Here is an 18,763-nt window from a genome sequence, read left to right on the forward strand (position 1 = left end):
TGTGCAGATCCAACAACTGGATTATTAGAACTGTTGCTACTCCGGGTTTACTTAGCCCCAAGCTACATAATTAGCTGTTCTTAGATTGACTGACTGGGTTTGGTGTTGAGTGTGTGTGCTGTTGGGAAAGCACAGCAAGTCGGGCAGCATTCGAGGAGCAGGAGAATCGATGTTTCGGGCATAAGCCCTTTGTGTCAGCTGCCTGTTCTTGATTTAATATCCCATGGCTTCTGCTGAGGAATGCAGCTACATCGAGCATTGGTGAAGGTGCGGTATTGTTCACAGTTGTCAAACTGATCACTAGCTTTCCTTCTCTCTGACACAGCATGTGAAAAGTAACAATCGAATTGCAGCCCTGGCAGGCTCCTCTCTCTGCCTTTTGGAAGACGAGAGAAATTCTGGATGAAAATGCAAGTTTTTATTTTTGGCCTAAGTTACTGACATTGTGTGATTCACAGCTGCTTGTTGCTCACTCGAGCAGGAATTTGTTCAACCAGCCAGTAGTGCAACTCTGATCACTGCACATAAAGGACTGAAATACAAAAGGTTGTTTCTGCTGTTACCATTGGGTCAATAAAATATTTAGAGGGAGGGGAGAACAGCTGTGCTGTGTGTAAATTAGCTGCAGGTTTACCAAATGCTGGAGGTTGGAGTTGGAAGCATTTTCTGGAACTTGGGCACTTTTTCTTGAAAATGGTAGGTATGAAATATCACGTGACTCCACACCATGTGACACTTGAGCACTCTAAAGCTTTATACTTCAATGTGTGTGTTCATATTCCCTCTTACCTCTCATGCATGCACACGCACTCCGCTCCCTTTATCCTCCCCACCTTGTTGTATATTTCTTCTACTTACTCTCTCTAAGTCTGGTCTGCTCGGTCCAACTGCGCTGTTTTGAAGGGATATAATTTCAGGAAAGGTGTGCATCCAAGAGTCCCAAGATGTCTGGAAGGAATGCCTCCTAGAGTTGGCAGGTCATTGAGTACTGATGGTGAACTGGCACAAGAGGGTCTGCTTGGGTTACTTTGATAAGAGTTTCTCAGTTCACTGGGGGTGGGGGGGATGTTGGGGAGCTCAGGGCAGAGAGAAAGTGGAAAATGACCATCATGCATCCAGGTGAGGGAGCGTTCAAAATAGTTCACGCTTCTCTGCGATGCAGGTACGCTGTTCTCTGTTGTACAGTGATTTTATTCAGTTACAGCAGAGAACACTCTCACGGGAGGTAATTCTGTGCAGTTTGGCTTGATTACTGACTTGACTGCAACTTCAAAGTGACAAAATCAAGCCCTTGTAAGGTGACCTGTATGTACACTGTATGTACACTGTATGTACACTGTATGTACACTGTATGTACACTGTATGTACACTGTATGTACACTGTATGTACACTGTATGTACACTGTATGTACACTGTATGTACACTGTATGTACACTGTCACAGTCAGTTTGTGACTGGTTTCTGAGATAATTTCTTACAACTGCCTGAATTATTAACACAAAGAGAAAGCATTGGAAAGCAAATAACCCCAGGGCCTGCTCTTGGTACTAGATGGCAGGAATTTCTGTGGAGAACCCCACCCCCTTCCCAACCAATCAGGGATTGCAGTGTGAAATCTAAAGCAGAATCAAAGGTTTCTTGTGAGCTCTGCTGTAATGAGCTTGGAATTTGCCACATGCTTTTACTGAATTCCAAGTATTGTGTGACGGCACCTGTTCTGAGAGAGTTAGCAACCATCCTGAACATCAAGGTGAAAGTACGGTACTTGAAGTCAGCGTGGAAGGTAATCCGTCAAGCGAGTGATCTTTCTTTTTGATTTATGAACTTGGCTGAGCTCCTGGCTTAGAGGAGTCCAGCTGACCTGGTTTGGTCATGCTGCCAGTTACCATGACTTCCTGAGAAGGAATGTGTCCTTGAGGTGCAAGTCAGCTGGCTCGCAACATGATACGTCTCCCAACTTTAAAAGATCCAGCTGCAATGAAAAGAAATGGATTTCCCTTTGATTTTTGACATGGACGATGCTATATAAAGGATCAGGTCAACCCTCTACGCAGCCAGATTTATGTAGGTAGGTTTACCTTGCCCTTTGCCTGACCGTGTTGTATAGAGCAGAGTCAGCCTGGACAGCATGTGGGGATGGAAACCAGCCTGATATTATACTCACTAACAATGACATCCAGAAGCATCTTCCATTTTCCTTCCACAAATTCTCTGCTTGCCCTTCCTGAAGCTGTTTGTACCTATTTCTCTCAAGTTCTGTGCCTCAATATCTCCATCAGTTGCTGTTTGTGTCAGTAGAACATCAGACAACAAATCATTTCACAAATGATACTGGGGGATAATAACCAAAAGACTTGCTTTAATTAAGGTTGTGTATATCCCATTAACAACTGAGTGCTTGCTACTATACCCTGTGCTGACTGGGCACATGTCAGTGTACTGGGCATCCCTCACAACTGCTTTTGGAAACAGCTGAAGTCCTATCACGCTAGATCCTTGCAACCAATAGCTACAGCTGTCGATATGGACCACCCTGCAACCTAGTCTAGGAAATAAATGTCTAAGTCACTGCATTATCCAGATCTTTTTAGCTGTCAGCTTGCTTTGAATTCAACATTAACTACCTTGAACAAACATATTGATAACAGTAGTACTGCATCAGCATTTCATACTGTCATATAATTACTGTTCGTTTTAACCTCCAGCATTCAGTAGCTGGTTTGATTTGAACATGCTGGGACGTTTTTCTATAGAAGGGGAGAGCCTGGTGGATAATGGGATAGCTGGAACTCTAAGATTTTTCCAATAGTGGGAGAGATCACAAGGCACGGTGGCTCAGTGGTTAGCACCGCTGTCTCACAGTACCAGGGAGCCGAGTTTGATTCCAGCCTCGGGCGACTGTCTGTCTGTGTGGAGTTTGCACATTCTCCCCGTGTCTGCGTGGGTTTCCTCTGGGTGCTCTGGTTTCCTCCCACAATCCAAAAGATGTGCAGGTCAGGTGAATTGGCCATGCTAAATTGCCCATAATGTTAGGGTAGGGAAATGGGTCTGGGTGGGTTACTCTTCGGAGGGTCAGTGTGGACTTGTTGGGCTGAAGGGCTTGTTTCCATCCTGTAGGGAATCTAATCTAATCTAATCTAAATGTAGGGATAATTACTAATAAATTCAAGATTGAACCTAGGAGGCTGTGTGTGAAATCATGAGAATATGAAACGTGCTGTTGTAGAAAGTGATTGGGTAAATAGTGATTACGATTTAATGGACAAGGAAATAGAACCATGAAGAGAATGGGAGTAGTCTCATGTAGTACATAAACACTGGGCAGAATAGTTTGTGTCTGTGTAAGCTCTTTGTAGGTTAAGAACACAAACTGTGGACATTCCAGCAAAATTATAGTTCATTGCCTTTTGCTTCCAAGGCAAATGTCGGAATAAATCTTGACTGGTTTTGTTTTTTGTTTTTTTTTTAAATTTTACTTAGGAATTGACTGCATCCAGATGTATGAACATGAACCGAGTGCAACCTCTCCAAGTGTCTTTAGTCTGTGGGTGCTAGATTGTGTGGGTGTTTGAATGCCAAGCAGCCATGAATGGTGATGACAAGGTGTTCCCTCCTCCCCAAAAAACATCCACTTTGACGAGAAGCAGCAGCAATGCCTCATCGAAACCCACCAACACTCGACAGGTAAGGTGGTCTCTTAACCTTCCTGTACCCTCTTATTCTTCCAGGTAGTAGGCTCGATGGGCCGAAGGACCTTTTTGTTTCCTTCAGTGCCGTCGACCTCCATGACTGAGATGTATCTTTGTTTATTTAATGTGGATGCATTTGTTGACTCTTTTTTTGGACAAAAAGAAGAAAGCAAAAAACTAGTTGCTGTAAACAGAAACTGAAAATGCTTGAGCTACAAAATCTGAAAAGAGATAAACGGTTGGACGAGGAACTTTTTCGCCCGAATTTATTTCTAGTAAAGATTTTCTACTTGAAATGCTAAGTGATCTCTCTGGTTTATGATAACCCTATCTCCAGCGTTTTCTCTAAATATTGATTCTTTTAACTTATAAACACTATTACAAAATGTTTTCATTTCCATTTCATTACCTATGATCACTGTGTGAAGGTTTGGGCTAGTTTAATTCACTAGATATTATTGGAACGATTTGGATTGTAGGATAGAGGACATGCAAATGTTGGATGCTGATGGATATGTGCACTCTCTTTTTTCTCTAGTGCAGTATGTTGCCTTTTTGGATTGGAGGTATAATTAGAATTGAACCTATTGCTTGTTCTCCAAAGGAGAGATGGTAGCATATAGGTAACATCACTGGACCTACAAACCCAAGGACCAGACTAAATGCTGGGGTCATTGGTTCAAATCCCATCACAGCAACTGGTGGAATTTTCAAGCCAATCTGGAGTTTAAAGTTGATCCCTGTCATAGAGATGTGCAGCATGGAAACAGACCCTTCGGTCCAACCTGTCCATGCCGACCAGATGTCCCAACCCAATCTAATCCCACCTGCCAGCACCCAGCCCATATCCCTCCAAACCCTTCCTATTCATGTACCCATCCAAATGCCTCTTAAATGTTGCAACTGTACCAGCCTCCACCACTTCCTCTGGCAGCTCGTTCCATACATGTACCACCCTCTGTGTGAAAAAGTTGCTCTTTTATATCTTTCCCCTCTTGTCCTAAACCTATGCCCTCTAGTTCAGGAGTCCCCAACCCCAGGGAAAAGACTTTGTCCATTTGCCCTTTCCATGTCCCTCATAATTTTGTAAACCTCTAAGGTCACCCCTTGGCCTCCAACGCTCCAGGGAAAACAGCCCCAGCCTGTTCAGCCTCTCCCTGTAGCTCAAATCCTCCAACCCTGGCAACATCCTTGTAAATCTTTTCTGAACCCTTTCAAGTTTCACAACGTCTTTCCGATAGGAAGGAGACCAGAATTGCACGCCGTCTTCCAACAGTCATGGTGAGCACAAAAGCATCAATTGTTGTAACAACCCTGGTTCAGTCATGCTGTTTTGGAGAAGGAAATGGATTGTCCTGACCTGACCTGGCCCACATATGACTCCACGTCAACAGCAATGCAATGGATTCTTAATTGTCCTCTGAAACGGCTGAGTGAGCTAATCATGTCAGCGGCACTCCTATCTCACAAAGGAATTGTTCTGTAAGAATGGGGCTCTGCTGCTCATGTGGTAACTAATGGGCTCCCACAGCAATTTCTGTCTCTCGAAGACAAATGTGGGATGAGGTCTAGAGCGCCTCTTGAGTTGCAGTGGCAGTAAAGCTACATCTGAGCCAGGAGGTCTGTGTTCCGGTCCCACCACCTCCAGAGGTGTGTAATAACCGCTCTGAACGGGTTGGTTAGAAAAGAACTAGAATGAGGTTGACTCTGTGCTCGGGCGAAAGTGAGGACTGCAGATGCTGGCGATCCGAGTCTAGGTTAGAGTGGTGCTGGAAAAGCACAGCAGGTGAGGCTGCATCCGAGGAGCAGGAGAATCGATGTTTTGGACAAAAGCCCTTGCAGAAACCACTCTAATCTTGACTCTGTACTCAGTTTGTAGAGGCTTCAATTTCTCTTAATTATGGCTCAGTGGTTAGTACTGCTGCCTCACCGTGCCAGGGACCCAGGTTCAATTCCCACCCTCGAGCGACTGTCTGTCTGTGTGGAGTTTGTACATTCTGTTCATGTCTGTGTAGGTTTCCTCCCACTGTCCAAAGATGTGCAGGTTAGGGTGGTTTGGCCATGTTAAATTGCCAATACTGTCCAGGGACATGTAGGTTAGGTGGATTAAACTAATAAAATGCAGGGTTACAGTGATGGGATGGGGGGGCGGTGTTGCGTGTGGGGGCTGGAATGTTCATTGGATTGTAGGTATGGACATGATGGGTAGAATGGCCCACTTCCGCACTGTAGGGTTTCCATGATGATTCAGTGGGATGCACCTTTCTTTATCTCCAGTGTTAGGGTAGGACTGAGCAGCAGGTAGATGGCCCAGTGGTTCTGTTCAGAATGGGAAGGTTTTACTGTTGGACTTGGGGTGATACCAGTGTTTGGATGTGTGCAGCAATGAAGAATGTTAGTAACTGCTCAGCCAGGGAAACATCACAGCAGAAGCGGCATGCCCATTAGGAGAGCCTGCCTGCATTTGTTAGTGTTCACTTTCCACAGCATTGTCTATATAACAGATACTTACCAGCTTGTTTAAATTCCTGTCATTGAAACCTTCTCAGAAGCTGGTTTGTTGGTTTAAATTTCAGCCCCAGTAAACACTGCCAATCTTGATTTTTTTTTTATTCAGTTGATGAAGAAATTCTTGAAATAGGAGGAAATGAAGCAGCCGAGGCTTTCAGGTAGATTAGGGAAATGTACCAAAAGTAACATGTGCCAACCATTGTCTCCCATCAACTATTGTTTTCTCTTCTGGTTCAGAACTCTGAGAACTGGGAGGTGATGGAGGAGCCACTGGGTAACAGTCGTGCATCTCTGGATCTAGAGAGGCAGGAAGGATACCTGCTGAAGAAGAGGAAATGGCCTCTGAAAGGCTGGCACAAGGTTTGTGTCAACGTTTTTCTTCTAAAGGGTTTTCTGCTAAACTCTTTAGTCCTCATCTACCTACTTCAGGTTTTGAAAGTGAGGACAGCTCAAATTTTTAGTCACTAGGTTGTGTGTTCTTGTTCTCGTCAGTAAGACTCTGATTTCTGGTCAGCCTCCAATGTTCTGCTCCCATAAACATGAGGTAATCCAAAAATCTGCTTTCCATATTGATACTCACAGTAAGTCTTCATCACCTCTGAGCTCACTGGCACCCAGTTAATCAATGTGCCAAGTTGAAAACACTCATCCTTAACTTTGACTCCTTTCCTGTGTTCTTTCACCTCCACAGTTCTCTGATATTTGCATTCATCTCACGCTGATGCCTTGAACATTTTGACTTTAGTTGTTACACCATTTGGTGATCATGCCTTCGAAGGCCTAAAGCGCTTTAAAAACTGGAATTCCCTCCCTCCACATCTCTACCCCTTGTTCCTCTTTTTAAGACACTCCTTAGAACCAACTTCTTTGTCAAAGCTTTGGATTATCAACTCTAATATTTTCCTACATGGCCTGGTGTCAAATTTCAATATCACTCCTGCAAAATGCCTTAGAGCATTTTATTACGGTAACATTGCTATAGATGCATGCAGACAGTAGTAACCTGGGCTCGAGGTTTCTCTAATGCTAATGATAGCAAAGCAATACTGAAGGGATTTTGGTGGAATTTCTCTTCCAGCCTTTCTTTTTCATCAGCTCCTTGTAGTATGGTTCTTTAATATTGCAGATGGGGATCAGTCAAACTCCTGGGAGAGTAGTTACAAGTGAACATATGTGATGGGTTTTGCTTTGAATCTACCAAATGCAAATTAGACTGCATCACTTTAGCCAATGAGCTGCCCCCATCCCCCTTCTCCTGTGCACTTATTTTACATTTTAATTTTCTTTTTGTAAAATCCTGCTGTTCAGGATATCTTTAGCAATCAGAAAAGAAGCTCATTGAGTCATACAGCACAGAAACAGACTCTTCATTGTGGCTCTTCAGTCCAACCAGTCTGTGCTGGACTTAATCCCAAACTAAACTAATCCCGCCAATTTGGCCCATATCCCTCCAAACATTTCTTATTCATGTACTTATCTAAATATCTCAAACGTTTTAACTGTAACAGTGTCCACCATTTCTTGTGACGCTCATTTCATGCACAACCCACTCTGTTTTTAAAAAGTACATGTCTCCATGTCTCTTTTTTTTAAAATCTTCTCTTGCCTTCAATATGTGCCTTAGTCTTAATCCTCCACCCGAGGGGAAAAGACATTCACCTCATCTGTACCCCTCGTGATTTTATAAATTTCTATAAATTTATAAAATTTCTACACACTAGTGAAAGAGAAGTCCCAACCTCTTCAGCCTCTCCATATAACACTCTCCGTTTTGGGGGAGTTGTGAACTGTACTGAAGAGGATCTTCCTTCCGCCTCTATGCCATGCACACCGATTTAAAGGTCGTGCAGGCAGACTGTATCAATGACCAATGTACTGCATTGTGAAGCAGACTGGGAAATATCCAGCTGTTATCTCTGATAAGTTGGCTGTCTTCAGCTGGACCAAGAGCAGGAGTTGAATGTGACTAATTAGGACCAGGAGTAGGATCATTGGAGCCCTCCGGTCTGCTTCACTCTCTAATATGCTCATGGTTAATCTCTCTCTCTGGGTTTAATTCCTTTCTGCCCTTTCCGCGCATCCCTTGATTCCTGTAAATCGAGTCATAGAGATGTACAGCACAGAAACAGACCCTTCAGTCCAGCTTGTCTGTGCCCACCAGATGTCTTAACCTAATCTAGTCCCATTTGCCAGCACATGGCCCATATTCCTCTCAACCCTTCCATTCCTTTTATATACCCATCCAGGTGAATTTTTTTCCGTGCTGTAATTGTACCAGCCTCCTCCACTTCCTCTGGCAGCTCACTCCATACACGCACCACACTGCAGAAAAAGTTGTTCTTTAGATTAGATTACTTAGTGTGGAAACAGGCCCTTCAGCCCAACAAGTCCACACCGACCCGCCGAAGCGCAACCCACCCATACCCTACATTTACCCCTTACCTAACACTACAGGCAATTTAGCATGGCCAATTCACCTAACCTGCACATCTTTGGACTGTGGGAGGAAACCGGAGCACCCGGAGGAAACCCATGCAGACACTAGGAGAACGTGCAAACTCCACACAGTCAGTCGCCTGAGTCGGGAATTGAACCCGGGTCTCGGGCACTGTGAGACAGCAGTGCTAACCACTGTGCCACTGTGCCGCCCATATTCCCTTTATATCTCTTTCCCTCTCACCCTAAACCTATGCTCTCTAGTTCTGGACTCCCCCACCCCAGGGAAAAGACCTTGTCCATTTATCCTATCTCATCCACAGTCCTCTGGATCTAGAGAGTTCTGTAAGTGAACTCTGAGTGAAGTAAAATTCCTCGATAATCAACAACATATCCTGAGCCTGTGCCCAAATGTTTCCGATTTTCCCCAAGCAATGTGTCAATTTCTCAGCATCCACCCTATCGAAATGCTTCAGAATTCTAAATATTGCTATAACTAGTCTCTGTGCTCCTGCAGTAGAAGAGCTGGGGTCCTATCTCGGGCTAGTATGGAGGGAAGAAGTGGGATGCCCAGGAGAAATTAGTTTGTGAATCCTGCTGCATGTGACATGAGTGAGACTAAGGTTGGGTTTGGCTATGATGCATCCCACAGTGCAATAGCTGATCATTTGCTGATTGTCTAGTTTCAGTGTTCAAGTGGGTGAGATGTATGGATGGCTGAAATTATCTGTGAGGCAATACTCCACTAAGAGTTACCCCCTTTGGTCAAGAAAATCTGAACAAAAAAGTTTGTGTATATTAGCAGTTTTCTTTTCTTGCCTTTTTCAGAGGTATTTTATCTTGGAAAAGGGCATTCTTAAGTATGCCAAGACTCAGCAAGATGTAAGTGACTCTTCATTTGTGTGATTGCTACAGTAGAATTCATCTGAAATAACTTAGAACCGTGTATGCATTTATAGCCATAACTCTCTTGTTAACGTCACAGATACTGAGAGGGAAACTCCGTGGCTCGATCAACATTGGGCTCTCTGTGATGTCCATCAACAAGAAATCCAAACGCATTGACTTAGATGCAGAGGAGAACCTCTATCATCTAAAGGTAAATAATAATTGTTTTAAACTGCTAAGGCTCTGTGTGTACATGAAGTTGTTGGAATTTGAAAGGTTTTGTCTTAGTATTTATACTTGGACCGTGAGCATTGCTGACAAGGCCATCATTCGTTTCACTCTCCTTGAGCAGAGACTTTCCTGATATTCCTGTTAAACTGGACTTTGACCCTACCGCACAGACTTTTTATAAGGGTGTAAGCATTGGCATTTTTAATTTTTTTTTTCCCAGAATGTTGACATTGCTGGCAAGGCCAGGATTCATTGCTTATCTGTAATTGTTCACAGGGCAGTTAAGAATAAATGACATTGGAATTGATCTTGAATCACGTGCAGGTCAGATAGGGTAAGGATGGTAGATTTCCTTCTCGGAAGAGCGTAGTGAACCAGCTGGGATTTTACTACAGTTGAAAGTCATTACATATTCACCATTGAGATCAACTTTAATAAAAATCTAAAATAAATTGCTGTGGTGGGATTCAAATTATGTCTCTCAGACAATAGCCAGGTGTTCTGAATCATTAGCCCATTGACATTATCACTACACCAATGTTTCCTCTTTTATCGTTTAGTTTTAAAATCTGTCCCACTAACCACTTGAATCCTCTTTCATTGGGAACAGTGTCTCTATCTATCATATCAATGACACTTGAAAGTTGCTTGTCATCAGCCTAAAGGTGAAGGAAATAACGCTCAGGTACCAAGTAAGTAAGCCCGGACAAAAATTGAATGAAAACATATAAAATTTGAAAGCCGATGAAATGAGAAATAAAAGTGCCTACGGTGCAACTTTTTTCCTTGCCTTTATGACCAGAAGGATACATCGAAAATCAAAAAGGTTATACTAAACCTTTATAAAACCTCCACCTTGAACATTGAGTTCTGTTCTGGACCACCAAGTTTCAAGAGGAATACCAAAGTCTTGGAGTGGTACAGGAGAGATTCACCAGATTGGTACCAATGATGAGAGACTTTGATTACATAGAGAGACTGGAGAAGCTAGGGCTGTTTTTCTGAGCAGTGAAGGTTGCAAGGAGGTTCTATAGAAATGTTCAGAATCATTAAAGGTTTTGAGAGCGGAAACCAGGAGAAACTACTTCCAGCGACCAAATAGTTAGTGTCTGAAGGATTGAGATTTGAGGTCATTGACTCTTGTACTTTTGCCAATCTTATAGACACCATAAAATAGGTTAAGGACAAATTGGAACGACAGTTCAGTAGTCTTTGTTCCCACGTTCTGTTATTGAGATGATCCTATGACAATGCTGCTGGCCAACATGTTGTTTCAATCGTCTTTCTCCGGATGCTTCCGCCAGTTGGTAAGAGACACCAAGTGGTGGTTCTCTTAAAGTCTTTAACTGATGAGTCAATGTCACAGTTTATAGCAACTGTTTCACAAAAGATAAAACTGTTTCTTTTAGGGTTTAAAGTGAGGTTTGACTGCAGAGAATAGAAAGACCACTCTCAAACTGGGGAAGTACTGAACAATTCTCTCTGTAACTTGTTCCCAGCTCCAAATTGGTTCTCAGGTAACTGAACAATCATGCAATTGTTGGCAAGCAAATAACTGGTCACTAGTCCATAGACCAATCAACTTGTTGCTAGCAACCCATCTGCTCTTAATCATCCACAAACCACCTTCAATTACTGCTTGTTCAGACAGTTGTTTACACAATGTTTGAGGGGGGTGTCTGGTTATTTACTTTCAAAACTGCAGCCACTTGTTCAAACAATTCTTGTTTAAAAATGTCTCTTTCTCATTTTGTTCCATAATCTTTAACAGCACAAAATAAAACCGCATTATTACAACAATCCGATCTGTATAAACTGTGACCTCGAAGTGGAAGTAAAGGCGAGTCAGTGGAGCGATTACAGTACTTAGCTATATTTGACTCACTGTGTAGTTTTCTGTATTTGTTCAGTAGCAGTGATGGAGTTTCCTTGAGGAAGCCCAAAGGATCAAAGCAGCTGGGTTTTTAAGCTCCTGTGTTATACCCCTCGAGTGTACCTTGTGTTATCAACGAGCTCTCCGGGGTGGGGGTGATGAAACTAATAAACGTGATATTGTTTTCTGTTGTTGCAGGTAAAATCTCAGGAGGTCTTCAGTACCTGGGTGTCCAAACTCTGCTATCACCGACTGTTCCAGAAAGGTGACCCCATTAAACTTCCGTACGGAGCGAATGGATTTAACTTTTCCATCTCTCCGACAGCAGAATTCCTGTCAGCCAGTACTGTTTTACCTCTGTGCAGCAAGGTACGTCATTGTCATGTAGCGGTATATCCATTCCCACGAGAAGGTCATCTTCCATTTCTCATTTTGATCTCGTTCCTAGAGCTCAATCGTAGCCTAATGTGGAAATCCTGCTCTGGGACATGCTTTTCTGAAACATAGCACCACAGTATAGTATAGTCCAACAGGCTTATTTGGAAGCACTAGCTTCTGGAGTGCCATTTCTTCAACCACTTGATGAAGGAGGGAGGGGAGAGAATGTGTTTGATTGGGGGAAGACAGGGCAGTCTGAGGGACCAAGAAACTCCACCCTCTCCTTTCTTTAATGGTGCTCAGCAAAGACCAGCTTTAGCTCTCACTTAGCCTGTGCACAGAATAAAATGGAAACTTTGTTGTAAACAGTTTGTTTTGTATGAAGCAGGCAATTTGAGCCACCTGCTCCTTCATTCAGCAGAAATAGTTTCTGTACCGTTTAAAAGATTTCTTCAAGCCCATATCGTGACTAAGCCTTTACATGCTTCAGCCCTCCCCCGCCTTGACACCTAAGTTCCAACTTAATATTTAATTTCTGTCTGAATTCAAAACTTCAGCTGTTTCTGCTGGATTTGAGCACGATCCCTGGCTAAGTTTGTTCACTGTTTGGTAAATCTGCTAACAAATATGACTTAGAGGTGCTGGTGTTGGACTGGGGTGGACAAACTTGAAACTTGCATCCACACCTCTACTGCCATCTTAAACAGTCACTCCCTCCATTGTTGATGCAGAAGTGGCAGCAGCATGTGCCATCCACAAAGAGCACTGTGGCAATATCGTCCTGCCCCACAACCTCGAGGGACAAGGGCAGCAGCAGATAAATGGGAGAATCACCGGCTGAGAGATCTCCTCCAGGTCTCTCACTGTGCTGACTTAGAGTGGACTGCTGTTCTTTCACTGTTGCTGGGTAAAACTCCTGGAAATCCCTTCCTAACAGCTCCGTACTGAACTGATGCACTGCAACAGGTCAAAATCACAGCTTACTGCCTCCTCCTCAAGGCAATTGGGTTTCGACAATGTGTACTCTGGCTTTCTCCCATCACTGCCAGAATGCTGCTATCTCACACTTCACCTAGGTGAGGCGCCAGGGAGCTAACAACACAACTAGTCACACGTGCCGCAATCGTATGATTGTGTTAGTATCTGAGCTGGTGATGCAGCCCAGTTCTTTAAAATAAAAAAGTCTTCTCTGTTGTCAGTGCTCTGTTTCTGTGGAGCCAATACCATCTTAATTAATTGTCTAGGCGCAGAAGAGTGGCTCCTTCAGTGGAGATATGTTTAAAGACGACAATCAGCTTCCTTCAGTCCCTGTAGCTGGACAGGCAGTGACTGCACCGTGGTTACAGCAGTCTGAAGAATGGGATCGGTGTGCTAAAGGTAATTTTGTGTGCGTAGGCGTGTCTCTTGCAATGAGGATGGCGCTTGGCTCTGGCAATAATGTGTGGCATCTTTTTCACGTGGGAAGCTGTTGTGCTGCAGCTATCACAAGCTGGCTGACCAGGAAACTGTGCCACTTTCCAGGGGTTTATTGGAATGACAGAGCTTGATCATCCATCCACTCGCTGCCACATAATGAACGTACTGAGGCTCTGAGTTGAGAACCTGGAGTTTCTGACCCACAGGACCTCCAGTTTTCTTTGACATCAGCCTGTTCATATGTCCACTGTTCTTTTGTAGATGATCTACGTTGTAATTAGCAGCAGATATCTCGGGATGTCTCTTCAGATTAAATCAATTCTGTACCTTTTTTGGAATGGATTCCTAAAGAGGAACAGCGATTAGTTTATAAGCTCTGAGAAAATGCTTTTTCCTCATTCGGTGCCCCTCAATCAGCGCATTAAGCTCTCAGCTATAACTGAATGTGTTAAGTATGAGCTGGTCTCTTGCAGAAACAAAATGGGTTCAGTTCCCTTCACTTCGTCTCTGCCCATGTTTGTTTATTGGACAGTGTACTCATGTGAGCACAGGCATTAGAACATAGAACAATACAGTGCAGAACAGGCCCCTTCGGCCCTAGGTGTTGCGCCGACCTGTGAACTAATCTCCGCCCGTCCCCATACGTTATCCCATCATCATCCATATGCTTATCTAAGGACTGTGTTTAAATGCCCCAAATTTGACTGAGTTAACTACACTCGCAGGCAGGGCATTCCACCCCCTTACCACGTTCCTGAATAAAGAACCTGCCTTTAACTTCTGTCTTAAATCTGTCACTCCTCAACTTGTGGCTATGCCCCCCCCCCCTCATACAGGCAGATGTCATCATCATCCGAGGCAAAAGACTCTCACTGTCCACCCTATTTAATCCTCTGATGCAATCAAATAACCTACTGATTTCAGCTGGACTCGTTCGAGAAGATTGACAAGAAGTGTATTTATATCACAACTTAAATGTAATTAAACAGTTGGCTGGTTCTTCCCATGAGTGTTTAGGAGGCATTTCAGTCTCTATGAGGCATTGTTTGGGCAGGTGACCAGAAGAGCTAAGATTGCCTCTCTTTCTCCTCTAAGGCCAGTGATATGGATGGAAAATCCAGAGCCTTGGAGCCTGATCACCTGCTACCTACAAGTGACAGTGATTTAAAATTGGGAATGTTCAAGGAATAGAACTGGATGAGTGCAGGACATCGGAGTCCTGGGGCTAGTGATAACTTAGTGTGAGGACTTGAAAATGAGGATTAAACCACTTAAGACAAATGCTAGCTCTCTCAAAAACCTACTTGAGTGTCATTTGGTGTCTTCAGGGAGGGAGAGAAGTCAGTCAGAGGAAAGGAAAAGCCAAAGTAAAGTACTTATCCATCCAATATCAGATCTCAAAGTGGGGACAAGAACGAACCTTTTGGATTCCTTGGGCTTTTGACATGAGTCTTGGGGACAAGTGCTCATACACAGTGTATTCACCTCGTTTACAAATCTTGTGTTCTGAAACCTTTTAGATCTTGGTGAATGTCAATCCAATCTGGGAGAGTTGAATAAACTCCTGCAGAGGCTGGAGGTGGTGGACCGGGTTCACTCAGCACCCATCATTGGTGATGCTCAGGTATGACACTAATGGTTTTGCACAGATATGAGCCTCTGAAAGTTGAGTCTCGCTTGCCTGCACTCTGGTTCACTGGATACATCCAGCCTGTGATTGGTAGGTTGTGGCACATGTTGGGAGTGAAGGCAGTGCTTGAAGAGTTGGGTTGGTTGGAAGTTTGAGTGTTCTGTCCTTGGTTTCACCTCTGTCTGCTCTCAATGTGCTTAGTGCCATCCCGAATGACCCTCCTGTTTTTGTCACTCTCCACTCGGAGTTCTGCGAGTCAGTGGTCTGTCCTGATCCACATCCGGTGAAAGCCAGCTAGGTATTGCTGGCTAAATCAACATCTGTTGTCCGTCCTTTGTTGCCAAGCCTGTGGGAAAGTGATAAGGAGTTGCTTTCTTGGGCTTGTGCAGCCCAGTCAGCAGTGCCCACGTTTCATGAATGAATTTTTCTTTGGTTGTAGAGAATACAGGGGAGAGAGCAGTTACTCTTATGAATGAGGTATTGTGCTGTGCTGTGGTGTCGGTATCTGAATAAGGAGCCAAAGATTGGATATGTGTGAAAAATTGCAATCTCATTTAAAAATGGAAACTTAAATATTGAATGGTTTGACTCTAATAACTGACAGGGAAAGCAAAAGTGTGCAGTTGATGTTCACGTGCAGTAATTATTTAAATACTTTTTTAAAAAGCCATTAGTTTTGAGCAGTTTAGTTTATGGACATTGTGTTTTCAGTGCAAGGAATATGCTCCCCTCAGCAGTAACAGATGTAAAAGCCATAATCTGGGTGAAACATTTGAGTTTCTTTCAGACATATAGACAGGAAGGTTCTAGGCCCCAGCCTGTATAGAGTAAGCTGATCTCAAGAATTGATTTAATTGAATGGCAGAGCAGGTTTGAAGGTTCTTATGCAAACATGTTAAATTTCACCTCTGTGTCCCAGGCACAGGAGGAATATTAACCAGTGATTCCTCTTCTAATCACTCAATGAAGGGTTCAGAAAAGATTTACAAGGATGTTGCCAGGGTTGGAGGATTTGAGCTATAAGGAGAGGCTGAACTGGCTGGGGCTGTTTTTCCCTGGAGTGTCGGAGACTGAGGGGTGACCTTTATAGAGGTTTACAAAATCATGAGGGGCATGGATAGGATAAATAGGCAAAGTCTTTTCCCTGGGGTGGGGGAGTCCAGAACTAGAGGACATAGGTTTAGGGTGAGAGGGGAAAGATATTTAAGAGACCTAAGGGGCAACTTTCTCTGGCAGCTCATTCCACAAGCGTAGCACCGTGTGTGTGAAAAAGTGGTGGAGGCTAGTACAATTGCAACACTTGAAGGGGTTGAACTCCAGAAGGTTGTAAACTACCTAGTTTTGAAGATGAGATCCTCCACTAGTTTGCAGAGGATATATTTGCAGACACTGGACAAGGAGAGGACTGGAACTGTGGTGCCTGCCACAGTCCGCCTACTGAAACTCTGTTTGAAAAGGACTGGCTGTTCAGCTGAGATAGCGAAAATCTGCTGGCAGCAGTGAGTGAGCACATCAGAAAGAGTCTGGTGCATTAGGAATGGAGGACAGAAGGTCACCATAAAACCAGTGTTGATAAAAAGGAACTGGAGTAATTTATTTTAATGATTTTGTTTATGGGATGTGGGCGTCGTTGGCTAGGTCAGCATTCACATGATGTTTGAAAGAAAAACTGTGGTAATATTATGAAACCAGTGTGAGGAAATCTATTCTTTTAACTGCATCAGAAGAAGGCAGTAGATGTTTAGACTGAAGATGCAGCAACTCACTTCAGTCATAAATTCAGGTTAGTTATGGTTATAAATTATTTAAACCAGAAAAGAGGGATTTTAAATTTGGCTATTGTATGAAACAACAGGGTTGGGATTAATTGCATTAAAATTAAAAGCAGACAGCTTGTTTGTAATCCAGTGTTCCAATTATAATTGATCATCAAGGGAGCACTTATCTCTAAGAGAATTATTACTTGCTTTTTTTTCTCTGAGAGAAAGAGGAATCTTTTGTTAGTGTGCTGATAGCTTGATAGCAAACCTGTGGGAAATATTACTACGTTTTTCTAAATCAATTTAAATAACTTGAAATTTGAATGGATTGTTTTGGACAGTTTTAAGGAATGATGTAGCACAGAAAAGATCAATGTCTTGTTGTACCTGCACTGGTTACATACAATAAAATATGGGGCTAGGAAGTGGTGGAAGTTTTGCAGTAAAATCGTTTCGGTGAATTGTAGACAAGAGCATCTCCTGTCGAGTGGAAAAGTGGAAGCAACTTCGGAAGGAAATGGTGTAAATGGTGCAAGGTTTTTGCAACTTAGAGATTGCTAAAACCCTGCTTCCCATCAGCTCAGAGGCTTTTAGACCAGTGCAACCCCCTGGCTCTGTCATGGAGCCAAAGAAACAAACCGGAGGATAACTGGCTTCTGAACGCTGCAAAACCATTCCTTCCTTGGAAGTATTTGTATTCACTGATAAATAACAAATTAAATATTAAGCTGTGATTCCTCCTATATTTAAAAAAAAACAGTATCCTTTTAAGGAAAGGGGTGAGTGAAGATGTTGTGTTGGGGGGTGGGGGGAGGTGGAGGAATCAAAATAGAACTTTATTTCTAAGACGACACCATGTTTTAAGAATCCCATCTGTGACAGGGTATGGTTAACACCATAACTTGTTTTTCTTTTCTTTCATGGTTTGCAATATTTGGCATTGTGTAACAAATTAAGCTGAGACACTAATTGTTCACTTCAGTCACTGTTCCCAAAATTAATATGTAATGGAATTCCTGAACTGAGCAGCATTTTTTCAATTTCAAACCATTGTTCTAGTTTATGACAATCTGCTGCATTTGCTATTTTCAAAATGGTATCTTTTGCTTTTTGAATTGCCCAGGGTTTCCTCACTGACAAACCAAAGAAAGAGAAACGCTCCTCCAAAATATGGTGCACCCAAAGTTTTGCAAAAGATGAGACGAAGGTAATGTATTTGATTTGCATTTCTACCTGAAATGTAGACTCTGGAAAGTCTTCCAACTTTCATTAGTCCGGTGTTCCCTTGTTTTAGCAGCAGTTTTTGCTCAGTCTGTAAGTTAATGCAGAAGAGCGCAACTTTATGCTGGAGCAGTTGTGACTTGAGCCCAGGTGTTCTGGTCGAGAGGTAGGGACACTATCACTGTGCCAATGAGCCCCAGTTCTCCCAGCAACATCAATAATCAGTATCATTTTAAGTTCATGATCTTTGGGCTTGGAGTGGAGCAAAATTTGAAAATTGTCATCCCTGATAAAGGGCTCATGCCTGAAACGTCACATTCTTCTTTACTCTGAGACTGTGTGTACTTCCACCCCTGCTCCCCCTCCCCCCTCCCCCCCCCCCCACCTGCATGTTCTCAATTCCCTAGCAATGTCAAACCTCTTCAGAATGTTTCAAATTCGATCACATTTCATTCTTCTAATATTGGCCCAGGTTCCTCAGCCTCTCGATCATTTCCAACGAGGACCAAGCCTTGACACAAGATTAAATATTGACTGGGACGTTGAGAACACCCTGATTACCTTCCAAAGGTTTCGTTGGGTCTTTTGCATTAATATTAAAAGTGAGGACTGCAGATGCTGGAGATCAGTCAAAAAGTGTGGTGCTGGAAAAGTATAGCTGGTCAGGCAGCATCTGAGGGGTGGGAGAGTCTGTTTCGAGCATAAACTCTTCACCAGAAAGACCATAGT

The 18,763-nt window shown here is 43.2% G+C and overlaps 1 protein-coding gene across 4 annotated transcripts in view; it reads left to right on the forward strand.

Moving 5' to 3' along the window:
* LOC132830991 (oxysterol-binding protein-related protein 6-like) overlaps positions 1 to 18,763 on the forward strand; it is an 87,296-nt gene that overhangs the window by 27,107 nt on the left and 41,426 nt on the right. Inside the window, exons 1-9 of one of the 4 annotated variants that reach the window (XM_060848988.1) lie at positions 1,708 to 1,784; positions 3,482 to 3,685; positions 6,439 to 6,561; positions 9,466 to 9,519; positions 9,623 to 9,736; positions 11,828 to 11,998; positions 13,252 to 13,384; positions 14,944 to 15,047; positions 17,937 to 18,020. In XM_060848988.1, coding sequence (XP_060704971.1) covers positions 3,587 to 3,685; positions 6,439 to 6,561; positions 9,466 to 9,519; positions 9,623 to 9,736; positions 11,828 to 11,998; positions 13,252 to 13,384; positions 14,944 to 15,047; positions 17,937 to 18,020 — 882 coding nt within the window. In that variant the 5' untranslated portion in view covers positions 1,708 to 1,784; positions 3,482 to 3,586. Of the gene's footprint in view, positions 1 to 1,707; positions 1,785 to 3,481; positions 3,686 to 6,438; positions 6,562 to 9,465; positions 9,520 to 9,622; positions 9,737 to 11,827; positions 11,999 to 13,251; positions 13,385 to 14,943; positions 15,048 to 17,936; positions 18,021 to 18,763 lie in introns of those variants that run through there. The other 3 variants (XM_060848985.1, XM_060848987.1, XM_060848989.1) reach the window with 3 other exon arrangements.

Source organism: Hemiscyllium ocellatum, chromosome 32 (assembly GCF_020745735.1).
Source record: "Hemiscyllium ocellatum isolate sHemOce1 chromosome 32, sHemOce1.pat.X.cur, whole genome shotgun sequence".
Taxonomy (NCBI): Eukaryota; Metazoa; Chordata; class Chondrichthyes; order Orectolobiformes; family Hemiscylliidae; genus Hemiscyllium; species Hemiscyllium ocellatum.